The 18,902-nt window shown below is 43.2% G+C and overlaps 1 protein-coding gene across 2 annotated transcripts in view; it reads right to left on the minus strand.

The window, feature by feature from the left end:
- zdhhc15b (zinc finger DHHC-type palmitoyltransferase 15b) overlaps positions 1-18,902 on the minus strand; it is a 62,780-nt gene that overhangs the window by 34,943 nt on the left and 8,935 nt on the right. For both annotated transcript variants that reach the window (XM_068047273.1, XM_068047272.1), the window contains exon 2: positions 15,252-15,278. In XM_068047273.1, coding sequence (XP_067903374.1) covers positions 15,252-15,278 — 27 coding nt within the window. The remainder of the gene's footprint in view (positions 1-15,251; positions 15,279-18,902) is intronic.

Genomic DNA, 18,902 nt, shown 5'->3' on the forward strand with positions numbered 1-18,902 from the left:
CCTCAAATTGAGAATGTTTATAGCTAGTCCAAAAACATCCTCTGTTGTGCCCCAACAACTGGTCTTGATTCAGATCTCAGAAAAAAGCCAGCTCCCTTCATCACATTTCTACTGAAATTGCTAAATTAGTACCAATTTGCACTAAACTGAAACAGCTTTTCTGCAGCCAACAAGTGGAGACTACCAAACTTTTTTTTAATAATTAAATGGAGCAGACTTTGATTTCGGCAGTCCCCAAACCTAAGGCCAGATATCAAAACAGATTTATTTCCCGACTGCATTGCACATCCCCAAGGCTATTAATAAATACAAAATCCTTAGTGTGGACTATTTCTTAAATATTCAGTAAATGGATCAGATGGAAACTAGTACAAACACTAAAGAAACTAATAAGTGATCTGAGAGTAATCCAATATTGTAAAATTTACAATGCTATTCATATATTTAGTTTGAACTTTGATTGGCTACAGTACAAGAGCCCAATTTGATATTTCTGGTGTGAAAAGAAAAAAACATTTATATCGAGTTTTATTATGCTTGTTAGAAATGTCCGAAGGCAATTCAGACACAATGAAATATTTTGAAGTGCAGTGATCATTGTTATGTAGGCAAAGGCATAAATCATTTTTGTACAAGCAGGTGTCCCAATATTAAAACATTTTGTCAATGAGTCTTTCACAAGTGTTGCAACACCAGAAAATGGTGACAATTTTGTTTCCTCACATGGGTCACTATTTTAGGATATTGCAAGAGCAAACTTGCATTTATGCTGCAATTAGGATTATTGTGAAAAAAGAGAGAGTGGGAAACATATTATGCAATGCATTGTAACTTGACAGAAAATATGTCCTTACTTTTAAACAGTCTAAAGAGGATTAGATTAAAAGAAATTGAATTATTGCACAGAAATGCAATATTACTGATTTTATCCCCAATGATTTAACTAATAGTAGTTGCATTCAAAATTTTGGAGGAGCAGAAAAATATAAATCCCGATTGGAAACGTGCAGCTAAGCTGCCAGAGCCTGGGCAGGATGAGAAGATTCAAACCTACGTGCAGCCCTATTCTGCATTGCAGTCATGGAAGGGAACAGGGACAGACATGATAGAGTCACACTGCCTGAACTGAAGTCATTGACAGATCAAAGATTACAATATGTTTAACATATACATATCAGATAATTTTATTCTTGATTCCAAGTTTGTAATCTACACAAGAACAAGGCTCAGGAGTTTTTTGATATCAGCAGAACCACAAGACTAGGAGCACAGGTGGTGCAATGCTCTTTCACCTGAATGACCAAGGTTCAAATGCACTGCAGAATGATGGAAAGGAAACCTTTGCTGTCTGTTGGCTGTTAGAGTCTTACATGAAAGAGTTAGTACAATCTCAACCCACTGCACATGGGCCATTGGAAACTGCGGCACACTAATGGAACAGAAAATTCCTCTGCAGTTGGCTGCACTATTCCTGACTTGAAAGTGCTCAACTCTGGCACTGGATGCTAAAAGTGTAAAAATAATGCTTTTGTTAACAGTCACATCCCTTATTTCAAATGAGTGGAAAATAAAATTCACCAAGAGTAAAAGATATAATTGCTCTCCCCCGAGATTAAAGTAATGTCGTTACTCATTGACTTTTTTTTCTAAATTAAGAATTTGAAGGGCCAAAGCCCATATTTGCAGTACACCACAAAGGCTGAAAGGAATAGGTAAAAAGTCAAAGTACATCAAGGGACAGTGATGGGTGAGGCCAGGCTTGAAGAATATAGGAAGGGAAAAAAAGCCAAGGGAAGGTGGGGATGTGAGAGGGGAAATGGGATTAATGTAGGATTAGTATCATCACCTCATTCCATGACAATATGAAAGGCACAATTCAACATGGTGGCTCCTCATCAGAGCCCTTTCCTATCCTGAGTGGTGTGAAACAGGGCTGTGTTCTCGCACCCACACTTTTTGGGATTTTCTTCTCCCTGCTGCTTTCACATGCGTTCAAATCCTCTGAAGAAGGAATTTTCCTCCACACAAGATCAGGGGGCAGGTTGTTCAACCTTGCCCGTCTAAGAGCCAAGTCCAAAGTACGGAAAGTCCTCATCAGAGAACTCCTCTTTGCTGACGATGCTGCTTTAACATCTCACACTGAAGAATGCCTGCAGAGTCTCATCGACAGGTTTGCGTCTGCCTGCAATGAATTTGGCCTAACCATCAGCCTCAAGAAAACGAACATCATGGGGCAGGATGTCAGAAATGCTCCATCCATCAATATTGGCGACCACGCTCTGGAAGTGGTTCAAGAGTTCACCTACCTAGGCTCAACTATCACCAGTAACCTGTCTCTAGATGCAGAAATCAACAAGCGCATGGGTAAGGCTTCCACTGCTATGTCCAGACTGGCCAAGAGAGTGTGGGAAAATGGCGCACTGACACGGAACACAAAAGTCCGAGTGTATCAGGCCTGTGTCCTCAGTACCTTGCTCTACGGCAGCGAGGCCTGGACAACGTATGCCAGCCAAGAGCGACGTCTCAATTCATTCCATCTTCGCTGCCTTCGGAGAATACTTGGCATCAGGTGGCAGGACTATATCTCCAACACAGAAGTCCTTGAAGCGGCCAACACCCCCAGCTTATACACACTACTGAGTCAGCGGCGCTTAAGATGGCTTGGCCATGTGAGCCGCATGGAAGATGGCAGGATCCCCAAAGACACATTGTACAGCGAGCTCGCCACTGGTATCAGACCCACCGGCCGTCCATGTCTCCGTTATAAAGACGTCTGCAAACGCGACATGAAATCGTGTGACATTGATCACAAGTCGTGGGAGTCAGTTGCCAGCATTCGCCAGAGCTGGCGGGCAGCCATAAAGACAGGGCTAAATTGTGGCGAGTCGAAGAGACTTAGTAGTTGGCAGGAAAAAAGACAGAGGCGCAAGGGGAGAGCCAACTGTGCAACAGCCCCAACAAACAAATTTCTCTGCAGCACCTGTGGAAGAGCCTGTCACTCCAGAATTGGCCTTTATAGCCACTCCAGGCGCTGCTTCACAAACCACTGACCACCTCCAGGCGCGTATCCATTGTCTCTCGAGATAAGGAGGCCCAAAAGAAAAGAAAGTATAAATGGGTGGTTGATGGTCAGCGTGGACTCGGTGGGCCGAAGGGCCTGTTTTGGTGCTGTATCTCTCTATGACTCTATGAAAGTAAGGAATTCCAGCTTTGAGGTTTTGGGAAAGAATGTTAGAGTAGGAGATTGTGTGATGAGATTTGATTTCAACTTAGAGAAGGGGGGGGTGGGGGGGAGAATAACATGTAGAATGACAGTTGCAACTTGGAATGAACAACTTGTATTTATATAGCACCTTTATCATAATGAAGCATCTCAAGGTGCTTCTCAGGGGCATTATTAAACAAAATATGATACAAGGGCAGATGATCAAAAGTTTGGTCAAAGAGGTTTTAAGGAGTGTCTTAAAGGAGGAAAGAGGTAGAGGTGCAGAGTGGTTTAGGGATGGATTTCCAGAGCTTAGGGCCTAGGCAGCTGAAGATACGGTCACCAATGGTGGAGCTATTAAAATCAGGGATGCTCAAGACGCCAGCATTAGAGCAGCGCAGATATCTTGGAAGGTTATGGGGCTGGAGGAGAGTATAGTTATGGGGAGGGTGAGGCCATGGAGGGATTTGAAAACAAGGATGAGAATTTTAAAATCAAGGCATTGCTCAACCGGGAGACAATGTAGGTCAGCGCAAACAGGGTGCGATGGGTGAACAGAACTTTGTGCGAGTAAGGACACACGCAGCAGAGTTCTGGATGATGTCAAGCGTACAGAGGATAGAACGTGGGAGGCTGGCCAGGAGTGCATCAGAATAGTCAAGTCAGGAGGATGGCATGGATAAGGTTTCAGTAGATGATCTGAGGCAGGGGCAGTCGGGTGATGTTACGAAAGTGGAAATCGCTGGTCTTAGTGATGGCATGGATGTGTGGTTGGAAGATTATCTTTGGGTCAAATAAGACACCAGCTTGGCTCAGCATCAGACAATTGCCAGGGATAGGGATGAAGTTGGTGGCTGGTAAGCTGAGTTTACATCGGGGGCTGAAGACAAACCTACCTTCCTTCCCAATATTTAAATGGAGGAAATTTCTGCTCATTCGGTACTGGATGTCAGACTAAATCTGACAATTTAGAGACAGTGGATAGAAATAGAACAAGAGTGGATAATTTGGAACACCATTGACCAGAACAGCATTGATAAAACCAAAAAGTAAGAAAGGGGAGGGATGTTCTTGGAGCTTAAAGAGCAATCATCTATTACAGGACAAGCTTTTTCCTCAAGTTCTGCGCAGAAGTGCAAGATGTTAGAACAACTTCCACAGATATGGGAGCAGTATTCAAGATTCGGATTGTTTATTAACTACAAAAATATATAAAATTCTTGCATATAGTGTGAAATTTATCCAAATGTTGCACTTAACTTTCTCTAAAACTTTGTTGATAACACAGCATATCCTCCCATTTGCCAAGAAGCTTGTCACAGCAGATCTGCTGGTAGCCAATATTTATTAAAACATCTGTTTTATTTCAGGCATACTGACTCAACTGACAGGTAGAAGGAACTGTGAATATGTAAGATTTATTAAGCAGTTGTGGTGTGTGGACTGGGTGTATAGTAGAGCAGTAGCATTCAGGTGAAAGGAAAATGAAGGGCTTCAATCTGATTGCTGTGAGCTTGCACAATGTGACATATGGTTCATTGTGCTTGATCTGGGCATATGGCATCAAACATCAGATATCACAGTTATTATAACTGTTACTGGATTACTAGCTCACATCTTATTTAGCACAGGTTTTAAGCTTGTTAAAATTAGTTTGGGAATGACTTGCCAAACTAACCCTGAGTACTGACAGCAAAAAAAAAAAATTCAACACAATAAAAACCATTTTTAAAACACAAGTTTTAATGAATTCAGTGTTTAGGATGATGTTGTTTCTGGCCATTCCTCCAATTAAATATCTTATTCATTACAGGAAAATTTTCAGCTTCAATGCAAGAAACTGGACAGATACACATGGATATTTAGCACTGAAAGCTCATTTGTTAAGATCAAAAGGGCAACATGCTGGAAGAGCTTTGGTTTGTCAGTAAAAGCCCATTGTATCCAGAACAACTGGTCTTTATGATCTTATGTAGCTTTGTTTCAGTAAAATCTTGGCGACAGAGATACTTTTCATTTCAACTTACTGCAGTTCCCAGTAGTTTATTTATGCAATGTGATTAAAATTTACCTCAGATTTTTTTCCATACCGAATCATACTCTTTATTTTCATGTCTAATTTCTTAAACAATGTAACAGAGGCAACTTCCATAATTTGTGTTTAAGGCCTGGGTTCATGAAAAGATTTTACTCCTTTTAATATGAAATAAAACTAAGATGCCAGATCTTACAGACTACGAGGGCATTCAGTATCTGGTAGCTTCTCCTATGGATCTCTCGCTGCCATCAGCCAGAACCAGGGTACCGGTTGTAGTGCTGGGCAGAGATCAGCAGGAAGTGTGTGGCAGCACGTCAACAGGCTCGACAGAGCCCACACTGTATTTACACAGACACAGTCTCTTTTGTTTGGCTTTTATAAGCCAATTTTTAAAATACTAATAGAATCAATCTATGCATCCATCTGGAAGATTCTCCAGCATTTTTAAACAGCTTGCAGTCAAATTTCCTTCTCTATGCAACATAGTGTTTACAACAACCAGGAAATAATTGCAGGAATTAATCTCTGTCTCATTGTTCAATTTTTGTTATTTCCTGTGTGGGCGTGTTCACACTAGGCTTATCAATGGCTGGCACTGTGCATCAGTTAACTATCTTCCTTATAATAATTATTTAATATCCATAATTTTGATCTTTCCAATTAAATATTGGATTTTCTGCTGTTTTTTTCCTGAATTTTCTAATTCAATCAATCACATTCTATGGCCAAAATGATCACTTTCTATTAAATAACACCAAATTTCAGAAACTAGACAGAATTGATCCAATAGGATACAGAATATAGCAGATCACCACCATGTCAGGTAAGGTAGTGTCAGCTGTGGCTCAGTTGGTAGCATCCTGGCCTCAGAGGTTGTGGGTTCAAATCTCACTCCAGGACTTGAGCACAACAATCCAGTGCAGTATTGAGGGAGTGCTGCACTGGCAGAGGTGCCGTCTTTCAGATGAGACATTAAACCGAGGCCCCGTCTGCCCTCTCAGGTGGATGTAGGAGATCCCATGGCACTATGTTAAAGAAAAGCAAGGGAATTCTCCCTGGTATCCTGGCCAATATTTACCCTTCAATCCTCACAAAAAACATTATCCGGTCATTACCATATTGCTGTCTGTGGGAGCTTGCTGTGCGCAAATTGGCTACCACATTTCCAACATTACAACAGTGAGTATACACTTCAAAAATACTTCATTGGCTATAAAGCACTTTGGGACATCTGGTGGTCATGAAAGGTGCTATATAAATACAAGTCTTTCTTTTCACCATATTGGACAATGCAGCCACAGAGGACTTTGATAGCAGAAGTGGGGCTCCGGGTTCCACTCATCACTTCCTGTCCTCTCCCAAGTCATGCTCCTTCTCCCATCAGGAGTCAGACACATACTCTCCTTACTCTCCAACCTAATCTTGAACTTCAGCCTCAGGTTTCTGCCTCCTCCTAAACCCGCTAAACCCACATGCACAGACTGAGTTGGTTTTCTAGCTTGTAACTGCTGCCAGCCACCATGTTTACAGATCTCACCTAGAATATGGCCAACAGACATCAGCCGATGAAGCTCAGTCCAGGGAGCAATAGCATGAGATGCACTAGCATACTTTTTATGAATGCGTCTGTCATGCTGCCTTATCCAACATTCACATTTTTACAAAACATATATTTATCCAGCGACTACACAACACACCCACCCAAGCTCTTGGACAACAAATTTCTCTCATATTAATCACCATTTGGCAAAGTAAGTTACTGTCAAAACAACAAACATGGCAACCATACCTGCAAACTACTGCCCTTTTTTCAACTTCTTCATTATTAACAACTCTGTAACCCTTCTCTCAAACCATTCAATGTTTAAATCCCTCACCTAGAAGATCCTTCAGCATTTATTAACGCTCCTCCCACCAATATCACTGAGACCATTCTGATCAAAATCACCAATATCCGTTGACTGGGACAGCAGCACACTATCCCTTCTTGTCCTTGCTGCTGCCTTTGAAACAGTTTGTCACCCCAACCATCTCCATATGGTTCACCTCTGCGGCATTCCATTTCTACCTGTTCCCACAAAGCTGATGTACTACTTCCATACACAAATAAACAATTACCACCGGTATGCCCTATGGCTCGCTTAGCCTGTGCCTTCTCTCCTATTCCTCATCTGTATACTGCCTCTTGGCAACATTATTCACAAAAATGTGGGTCAGTTTGTCGGCGCAGGTGCGTTGGGCCGAAGGGCCTGTTTCTGTGCTCTAAAACTCTATGACTCTAGTTTACTATATGTAGGCCAACAACACCAAGCTCCACCTCTCTAACTCTACTCCTGATTTGACATCTGCTGGTGAGCTGTCGAATGCCTGTCTGAATCAAGTCCTGGACGAGCCATAACTTTCTTCAGCTCAGCATCTGCAAGACTGAGGTCATCTTATTTGAAACCTTAGGTATTGATTCTATTTTTCTCCAGCTGCTTACACAGTTGGAACCTACATATGCCGAATCCAGTATACTGCTCGACCCCGAGTGGAATTTCAAAGCCCACATCTGGTCCATTGGCATGACCACTTACTTCCACCTCCAGAACAATGCCGGCGAATGCCAATATCCTAGCCCCGCCACTGCTAAAACCTTCATCTGCCCCTTAAGACTTGACCTTTTCCAGCATACTTAACTCCCTGCATTCTCCCCTTGATGCTGGGAAAATTCCAAACCATCCAGAAATCTATTTCTGCATCTTACTCAACATAAAGTCTCACTTTCCAGTTTTACTGACCTCCATTTCTTCCTACCCCAAATGAACTGATTCCAAAATTTTCATTCTTGTCTTCAAATACCTCCTTGGCCTCGCTCCGCCCTAGATCTGCAATCTTCTCCAGCCCTACATCCTAACATGCCTCGTACACCTTCCAACTTTGATTTACAATGCATTCCTGCTCCTTCGCACAAACCCCCATCCCCCCCATCAGTGCCACAGCCTTGAGCCTCCACTTCCCTAAATCTTCAAATACCTAATCTCTGCTTTTGGTCACCTCCCCCAACTTCATTCCTACTTCCTGCTCAGTGTTCCCTTTCCCTCTATACAGCACCTTAAGATGTTTTGTTACATGATACACATTGTATACATGCAAATAATTCTACTTTCTGAACACTAATTTATTTGGACATTCCAAAAAAAAAGGTTGTCAAAAGGAACAGCAAGGAGAAATAATCTCTTAATATTTAGAGCATTACATGATCTGATAACAAGGACCTTCTATGACTGTAGTAACATTTCTGTATCAAGAGAAACTAGGTCTCTTGGGGACTGGGTGGTGTAGTAGATTTGCACACTTTGTTTTCACTTCTGGGACCTGGGTGGAATTTAGCCTGAAGCGTTGATCATCAATTAGCTGCAACAGTTCTACATGAAAACATTTTTTCAGTCTTCCTTAGACTCAGGCATGGTGCTAGAGGACTGGAGAATTGCAAACGTTACACCCCTGTTCAAAAAAGGGTGTACAAATAAGCCCAGCAACTATAGGCCAATCAGTTTAACTTCGGTGGTGGGAAAACTTCTAGAAAAAATAATTCGGGACATATTCAATAGTCACATGGATTAAATGTGAATCAAGGAAAGCCAGCATGGATTTCTTAAGGGAAAATCGTGTTTAACTAACTTGGAGTTTTTTTGAGGTGGTAATAGAGAGAGTTGATGAGGGCAATGCTGTTGATGTGGTGTATACGGACTTTCAAAAGGCATTTGATACAGTGCCACACAACAGACTTGTGAGCAAACTTATAGCTCATGGAATAAAAGGGACGGTAACAACACGGATACGAAATTGGCTGAGTGACAGGAAACAAAGAGTAGTGGTTAATGGATGTTTTTCAAGCTGGAGGAAGGTTTATAGTGGAGTTCCCCAGGGATCAATATTGGGACCCTTGCTTTTCCTGATATATTAATATATTAATGACCTAGCCCATGGTGTACAGGGCACACCCTGCCCAGCAACCTTCAATGATTTGTGCACATATACCCACAGGTCCCTCTGTGCCTGCACCTCCTTTAGAATTGTACCCTTTAATTTATATTGCCTCTCATTGTTTACCTAGGAAAATGAATCACTTCACACTTTCCTACATTAAATTCATCTGCCACTTGCCCACCCATTCTACCAGCCAGTCTATGCCCTCTTGAAGTTTATCATTATCCTCCTCATAGCTCACAATACTTCCAAGTTTAGTGTCGTTCGCATATTTTGAAACTGAGCGCTGTACACCCAAGTCCAGGTCATTTATATCAAGAAAAGCTGCAGTCCCAACACTGAGCCCTGAGGAACTCCACTTTTTTCCAGTTCAAAAAACAACCATTCACAACTACTCTCTTTCCTGTCACTCAGCCAATTTCGTATCCATGCTGCTACTGTCCTGGTTATTCTATGGGCTTTGCTGACAAGCCTGTTATGTGGCACTTCATCAAATGCCTTTTGGAAGTCCATGTACATCACATCAACTGCAATAGCCTCATCAACCCTTTATGTTGCTTCATCAAAAAACTCAATCAAGTTAGTTAAGCAGATTTGCCATGAACAAATCCGTGGTGGCTTTCCTTAACTAATCCACATTTGTCCAAGTGACAATTAACTTTGTCCTGCATTATCGTTTCTAAAAGCTCTCTCACCATCAAGATTAAACTGACTGGCTTGTAGTTGCTGGGCTTGTCCTTGCACTCCGTTTTCAATAAGGGTTTCACATTTGCAATTCTCCAGTCCTCTGGCACCACACCTGTATCTAAGGATAATTGGAAAATTATGGCCAGTGACTCTGCAATTTCCACCCTTACTTCCCTCAGTATCCTTGAATGCATCGCATCCTGTCCTGGTGACTTATCAAATTTAAGTACAGCCAGCCCATCTAATACCTCCGCTTTATCAATTTTTAGCCCAAATTGTGTCTCAACTAATTCCTCTTTCTTTTTTTTTATTCATTCATGGGATGTAGGTGTCACTGGCTATGCCAGCATTTATTGCCCATCCCTAATTGCCCTTGAGAAGGTGGTTGTGAGCTGCCTTCTTGAACCGCTGCAGTCCATGTGAGGTAGGTACACCCACAGTGCTGTTAGGAAGGGAGTTCCAGGATTTTGACCCAGCGACAGCGAAGGAACGGCAATATTGTTCCAAGTCAGGATGGTGTGTGACTTGGAGGGGAACTTGCAGGTGGTGATGTTCCCATGCATCTGCTGCTCTTGTCCTTCAAGGTGGTAGAGGTCGCGGGTTTGGAAGGTGCTGGTGAAGGAGCCTTGGTGCGTTGCTGTAGTGCATCTTGTAGATGGTACACACTGTTGCCACTGTGCGTCGGTGGTGGAGGGAGTGAATGTTTGTGGATGGCATGCCAATCAAGCGGGCTGCTTTGTTCTGGATGGTGTCAAACTTCTTGAGTGTTGTTGGAGCTGCACCCAACCAGGCAAGTGCAGAGTATTCCATCACACTCCTGACTTGTGCCTTGTAGATGGTGGACAGGCTTTGGGGAGTCAGGAGGTGAGTTACTCGCCGCAGGATTCCAAGCCTCTGACCTGCTCTTGTAGCCACGGTATTTATATGACTACTCCAGTTCATGTTCTGGTCAATGGTAGCCCCTAGGATGTTGATAGTGGGGGATTCAGCGATGGTAATGCCATTGAATGTCAAGGGGAGATGGTTAGATTCTCTCTTGTTTGAGATGGTCATTGCCTGGCACTTGTGTGGCGCAAATGTTACTTGCCACTTATCAGCCCAAGCCTGGATATTGTCCAGGTTTTGCTGCATTTCTACACGGACTGCTTCAGTATTTGAGGAGTTGCGAATGCTGCTGAACATTGTGCAATCATCAGCGAACATCCCCACCTCTGACTGAAGGAAGGTTATTGATGAAGCAGCTGAAGATGATTGGGCCTAGGACACTACCCTGAGGAACTCCTGCAGTGATATCCTGGAGCTCAGATGATTGACCTCCAACAACCACAACCATCTTCCTTTGCGCAAGGTATGATACCAACCAGCAGAGAGTTTTCCCCCTGATTCCTATTGACTCCAGTTTTGCTAGGTCTCCTTGATGCCACACGGTCAAATGCTGCCTTGATGTCAAGGGCAGTCACTCTCACCTCACCCCTTGAGTTCAGCTCTTTTGTCCATGTTTGAACCAAGGCTGTAATGAGGTCAGGAGCTGAGTGGCCCTGTCAGAACCCAAACTGAGCATCACAGAGCAGGTTAGTGCTAAGCAAGTGCTGCTTGATGGCACTGTTGATGACACCTTCCATCACTTTACTGATGATTGAGAGTAGCTGATGGGGCGGTAATTGGCCGGGTTGGACTTGTCCTGCTTTTTGTGTACAGGACATACCTGGGCAATTTTCCACATTGCCAGGTAGATGCCAGTATTGTAACTACACTGGAACAGCTTGGCTAGGGGTGCAACAAGTTCTGGAGCACAGGTCTTCAGTACTATTGCCGGAATATTGTCAGGACCCATAGCCTTTGCAGTATCCAGTGCCTTCAGTCGTTTCTTGATATCACGCAGAGTGAATCGAATTGGCTGAAGTCTGGCATCTGTAATGCTGGGGACTTCAGGAGGAGACCGAGATGGATCATCAACCCGGCACTTCTGGCTGAAGATTGTTGCAAATGCTTCTGCCTTATCTTTCGCACTGATGTACTGGGCTCCCCCATCATTGAGGATGGGGATATTTGTGGAGCCACCTCCTCCAGTTAGTTGTTTAATTGTCCACCACCATTCACGATTGGATGTGGCAGGACTGCAGAGCTTAGATCTGATCCGTTGGTTATGGGATCGCTTAGCTCTGTCTATTGCATGCTGCTTATGCAGTTTGGCATGCAAGTAGTCCTGGGTTGTAGCTTCACCAGGTTGACACCTCATTTTGAGGTATGCCTGGTGCTGCTCCTGGCATGCCCTCCTGCACTCTTCATTGAGCCAGAGTTGGTCTCCTGGCTTGATGGTAATGGTAGAATGGGGAATATGCCGGGCCATGAGCTAACAGATTGTGGTTGAGTACAATTCTGCTGCTGCTGATGGCCCACAGCGCCTCATGGATGCCCAGTTTTGCATTGCTAGATCTGTTCGAAATCTATCCCATTTAGCTCGGTGATAGTGCCACACAACATGATGGACGGTATCCTCAATGTGAAGGCAGGACTTTGTCGCCACAAGGACTGTGCAGTGGTCACTCCTACCAATACAGTCATGGACAGAAGCATCTGCGACAGGCAGATTGGTGAGGACAAGTTCAAGTATGTTTTTCCCTCGTGTTGGTTCCCCCACCACCTGCCGCAGACCCAGTCTAGCAGCTGTGTCCTTTAGGACTCGGCCAGCTCGGTCAGCAGTGGTGCTTCCGAGCCACTCTTGGTGATGGACATTGAATTTCCCCCACCCAGAGTACATTCTGTGCCCTTGCCACCTTCAGTGCTTCTTCCAAATGGTGTTCAACATAAAGGAGTACTGACTCATCAGCTGAGGGAGGGTGGTAGGTGGTAATCAGTGGGAGGTTGGTTACCTTGCCCATGTTTGACCTGATGCCATGAGACTTTTTGGGGTCCGCAGTCGATGTTGAGGACTCCCAGGGCAGCTCCCTCCCTACTGTAGACCACTGTCCCGCCACCTCTGCCACTGGCAGGACAGACCCAGGGATAGTGATTGCAGTGTCTGGGACATTGTCTGTAAGGTATGATCCCGTGAGTATGACTATGTAAGGCTGTTGCTTGACTAGTCTGTGGGACAGCTCTCCCAACTTTGGCACAAGCCCCCAGATGTTAGTAAGGAGGACTTTGCAGGGTCGACAGGGCTGGGTTTGCCGTTGTCGTTTCCGGTGCCTCGGTCCATCCGGTTTCATTCCTTTTCATTGACTTCGTAGCAGTTAGGTACAACTGAGTGGCTTGCTAGGCCATTTCAGAGGGCATCTAAGAGTTAACCACATTTCTGTGGGTCTGGAGTCACATGCAGGCCAGACCAGGTAAGAACAGCAGATTTCCTTCCCTAAAGGACATTAGTGAACAAGATGGGTTTTTACAACAATTGACAATGGTTTCATGGCCATCATTAGACTAGCTTCTAATTCCAGATTTATTAATTAAATTCAAACTTCTGCGGTGGTGGGATTCAAACCCATGTCTCCAGAGCAATACCCTGGGTCTCTGGGTTACTAGTCCCGTGATAATACCACTACGCCACCGCCTCCCCTATGACTTGGGCAGCATCTTCTTCCTTGTTAAAGGCAGATGCATAGTACTCATTTATTATCTCAGCCATGCCCAATGCCTCCATGTCTAAATCCCCTTTTCGATCCTGAATTGGCCCCACTCCTCCTTTTACCACCCTTTTATTATTTATACGCCTATAGAAGACTTTGGACTCCCTTTTACGTTAGCCATGAGTCTCTCATACTCTCTTTGCTTCTCGGTCGTATTTTCACTTCCCCTCTGAACCTTCTATATTTGGTACATGATGATAAACCATTTATAACTGTTGAAGATCTTGGTGTATTAATGCAAAGATTTCCTTCAGGGAGATTAAGTGAGTAGGGTAGATTTCACAGAAGAAAGGGCAGGGTACTGGGACTAATTGGATAGCTTTCAAAGAGCTGACGGGCAGAATGGGCTGAAAGGCCTCCTTTTGCACTGTCTAATTCTACAGACTGGTTCTTGTTGAGGTCCCAACTTCGGGAGTGCCTGGCCGGATCTTCCTGGCGGCAGCAAGGCTCCATGGCAGCCCCCCGCACCACTGGGTGGCGGGTCCCAACTTTGAATATGTAAATTAAGAGAATGAATACATTTAAATAAAATTGTCAGCAATCTTACCTGCTGCCCGGGATCTTCTGAACAGTGGCTGGCACTCACGCGCCTTCACTTTCCCATCCACAGAAAGCTGGCACCAATGAGATGGGGAAGGTGGGTAATTAGGATTTCAGTGTAGTGTGGGGTGGGGGGCATGGAGTCAAATATGCATTAACACTGTAGGGGAGGGGGCAAAAGCGTGACCTCTGTATTTTGAGTGGGGGGGGGCAGGGAAAGGTCAAGTCTTGCATCTAAGACTTTCGGGGGGGGGGGGGGGGGGGGAGGGGGAGGGAGGGAAAAGAGGGCAACTATCATCTGTAAGTGTTACTGGGAGGGGTGGAAGGGCCGATATTTTTATTGCAGTGTACTAGGGGTTGTACGGTTTTAAATATTTAAATTTAATGGCAGGTCTGGCTGCCTTTCAAAAATGGTGCCAGCACCTGTAGATAAGCAGCTGATGCTATTGCCGGTGTCGCAGAGCCCACCCCCGCCATGTGATGGGTGGGGGGACAGCCCGACTGGCATATTATCTTGAGCCACCACGTGGTAGATTGTGGCGCACAGCTCGTGCGTGCGGGTCACCTTTTTTTCGCCCGCTGTCAGGAGAATTAAACTCAGCTCTATGATTTTGTCCATGGAATGAGGTTGACTTGGTGGAGTGAACATTGTCCTTATGTTCATGAAAAACCAATGTAACCAGATAGATCCAAATGTTCAGACATCCAACAAATACCATAAAGGATTGCAAAGGACTTTTTTGGCGGGTGTGGGAGGGGTTGCTGAGAATGCAGGGAGAGTATTAGTAAATCAGAGCCATGATGCTCCTAATTTAGTGAAAAACATCTGACATCCTATGCATATTCATGTTCAGGTGACACTGGATAAAACAAACAAGCTTTTCACTCATGGTTTATGAATCCCTCAATTATATATTAGTTATAATTTAAACAATATAATTTCCTGATTATAAAATATAGAATTCAAATCAGGGTTTTGTAGGGAAGGTGCTATACTCTACATTTTGAAGATTCTCAGTTAAATGAAAGCCAGCTATTTGAGTGGCATTAATATTTGCTTTAAGTCTTTCAGTCTGCTTTTTAATAGTAATGAAGATTTTTTGAAAAGGCAGAACTGTACTGGCTTTTCACTGTAGAAGCAGGTTCCATAACAGGATATTTCGATCCAAAACAAAAAACTTACCCTTCTCAAACCCATTCTGGACAGTAACTGTGTAGAGAAAGAAAAAAAAAAGAGAACAAGTGTTTTAACACAGGAAGACTCAAAATCATGAACAGTTCAAAATTAGCAATCCCTGTTACTCAGACTCAAAGTACAAAAATGCATTACTATTAACTAGTCACTTCAAATGATTTTTATTGGATTAGAAATGATACGTTTTGGGGGAGAAGAGCCGAGAATGGAAATGTACCCTACGTGATTAAATTGTCAAATGCAGTGCAGGATTAGCCAGATATAGGCTGCACAATACAGTACACAAATCTTTGACAGCAGGGTTTCAAGTAGAAAAAGCCAGAAGAGAGCAAAGAGGATTCTGGGTTTATTGTAAGGAGATTGAGTACAAAAGCAAAGAGTTGATATTGAATCTGTACAACACATTGATGAGTGCACAGTTACAGTAGTGTACAATTTTGAACATTCAATATAGAAAGGATATTGGAGCTATGGAAAATCCTAGGGATCGGAGGATATCGTCACAATAAAGCTAGTCTAATGGTGACCACGAAACCATTGTCGATTGTTGTAAAAGCCCACCTGGTTCACTAACATCCTTTAGGGAAGGAAATCTGCCATCCATGCCTGGTCTGGCCTGGCCTACTTAAGACTCCAGACCCGCAGCAATGTGATTGACTCTTATATGCCCTCTGAAATGGCCTAGCAAGCTACTCAGTTCAAGGGCAATTAGGGATGGGCAATAAATGTTGGCCTAGCCAGTGACGCCCACATCCCCCAAACGAATAATAAAAAAAAGAGAAACTTGGAAAAACTAAGATTGCATTCGCTGGAGCAGACAAGATTAAGGTAAAGGATATGTTAAATCTTCTAGAGGTTTTCACAGGATACATAGTGAAAGATTATTTCCATTGACTGGTGAATCACTTGAACAAGGGCAAGACCCAAGGATTGGCATTACAGGCATAAAAGTTTGTGGGGAGGGGAGTTGGGGGCGGATGTTAGATTTTCCTTTTACAGAAATTTTTTTTTTTTAAATGTATTACCACAAACTGCTTTTAAAGCTGAGCCAATCACAATATTTTAAGAAGAAATTGAGGAAATGGTTTAAAGGGCATTAGGAAATAGAGATTAAAGTAATAAAAACAGAGAATGCTAGAAATACTCAGCAGGTCTGGCAACATCTGTGGAGAGGGAAACAGGGTCAAGATTGCGGGCCGAAGACCTTTCATTTCTCTCCCCACTGATGCTGCCTGACTTGCTGAGTACTCCCAGCATTTTCTGTTTTTATTACAGATTTCCAGCAACTGCAGTATTTTGCTTTTGCTTGAGGAACTAAAGTAGATAGTTGATGTGAAGCTGGCACTGGCACTCCAAGTGTGCCTTTGCCAGTGTATTGTTCAGATTCAATATCACCCTTTTGCTTTTGTACTAATCCCCTTACAATAAACCCAGAATCCTGTCTGCCCTCTTCTGGTTTTTTGAAGCCCTGCTTTCAAAGATTTGTGTACTGTATTGTGCAACCTAGTGTATCTCTTCATATTTATCAACATTGAACTGTGCTTTCCATACCAGTTGGAGTTTTCCTGCAATCTACCAAATTCTTTCTCAGTTCACAGTTTGTTGCAGCCCCTAACTTGGTATAGTGAGCAAATTGTAATGAATGATACCCTTTATATTTGTGTCCTGATCCTTCAATCCACACACAAGCATGGCTCGCTGGAATGATGTGCTAGCTTTTAACAACTAAATACTATGGCTTGAGGAGAATGAGCAGCGATAATCTTTAGGACACAATACCACTCAGAGACTGTCATTTAAATTTCATGCTTTGACAGAGTAAAAATTGGCTGAGAAAAGACTGAAAAAAAAATACTGATTCTAAATCTCCAAAAACACACACAATCCAATCAGACTACTACTTCATTGATGCAGGATATGATGCATTTTCACATTATCAGTGAATTAAAAAACAAATTAATTTTAAAAAATAAATTCTACCTATACTTTGTATTTTCACAGCAATGCTCACTTCACGGTAAGAAATCATCAGTTCCACACTGATAACCAAATATTGAAAGTTTTGACTATTTTCCCTTTGTATTTAATTAACATTGAATGGAAGATGAATCTCTATTTTTCTGCCTCATTTTCTTTCCTCCTTTTCTAAAGGTGCTTAATTGTGCTGAGATACAGATTCACAAGCGCTGATGGTTCTCTGGCATCTTCCCAAAATAGCCATCCTTCATGAGGCTGCACAAAAAGTGACAGATGGTGCAACCATGGAAAGTGTCACATCCTGTCAATTTCCACAAATCCACACTTTCCGGTGGGGTGGGTTACCAGAATCAGAGGCTGAAACCGTCACAGGTTTTTCACCATAATCTATGGAATATCTGCAACTTGCACCATCGTCCACATCCACCCACTGGCATCTTTGACCACATCCAGTGTCAGCTTGGCTCAGTTGGCAGCACACTCGGTAAACTCATCACATTATAGACTTAAGCACATAGTCCAGGCCAGTGGATCTCCAACTGGGGTCTGCAGACCTCTTGGGGGGGGGGGGTCGATAAAGACTTTCCAGGGGGCCCACAAAATCATGTGGAAGTGCAAACCCTCACATGTGCAGCACAGAGTGGGCCGGGTGCCTTATCTAGGAGGGGAATGAGAATGGACAGCAGCACGAAAGTAAATACCTGCTTTCTTAAAAACATTATTCAAACACTCGTTACATACAGCACTTTCATATTATATGTGTTATATATTATAATTCAGATGGAGAGTCCATGATTACCAATCCATTTGAAAAGGGGTTCTTCAACCAAAAAATGATAGGTAAATTGGCCATTATAAATTGCCCCTAGTATAGGTAGGTGGTAGGGAAATATATAGGGACAGGTGGGGATGTGATAGGAATATGGGATTAGTGTAGGATTAGTATAAATGGGTGGTTGATGGTCGGCACAGACTCGGTGGGCCGAAGGGCCTGTTTCAGTGCTGTATCTCTAAACTAAACTAAACTAAAAAAAGTTTGAGAATTACTCATCTAGGCTGACGCTCCTGTGCAGTACTGAAAGAGTTCTGCATGGTTGGAAATGCTGGTGTTGATGAGACTGCGTGTCTGAACCGAGATCCCAACTACCTATTCAGGTGTATGCAAATCATTCCATTGCACTTTTCAAAGAAGAGCAGGGAGTTCTCCTAGTATTCTATCTTTTCTCAAGCACTACCACCAAAAACAAAGTATATGGCCACTCATTCATTTGCTATTTGTGGGACATTGCTGCAAGATTACACAACAGTAACTGCATTTCAAAAAACATGTTTTTTACAAAGTGCTTTAAGATCATAAGCAATAGGAGCAGGAGCAGGCCTTTGTACTCCCTTGTAGTTCAAAAATCTGTCTAACTCAGCCTTGAATATATTCAATGATCCAGCCTCCATTGCTCTCTGGGTAAGAGAATTCCAAAGATTAACGACTCTCAGAGAAGAGATTCCTTTTCATCTCCGTCTTAAATGGGAGACCCCTTATTTTGAAACTGTGCCCCCGTATTCTAGATTCCCTCACGAAGGGAAACACCGTCTTAGCATCTACCCTATAAAGCCGCCTCAGAATCTTACATGTTTCAATAAGATCACTTCTCATTCTTTTAAATT

The sequence above is a fragment of the Heterodontus francisci genome, chromosome 15 (genome assembly GCF_036365525.1).
Source record: "Heterodontus francisci isolate sHetFra1 chromosome 15, sHetFra1.hap1, whole genome shotgun sequence".
NCBI lineage: Eukaryota > Metazoa > Chordata > Chondrichthyes > Heterodontiformes > Heterodontidae > Heterodontus > Heterodontus francisci.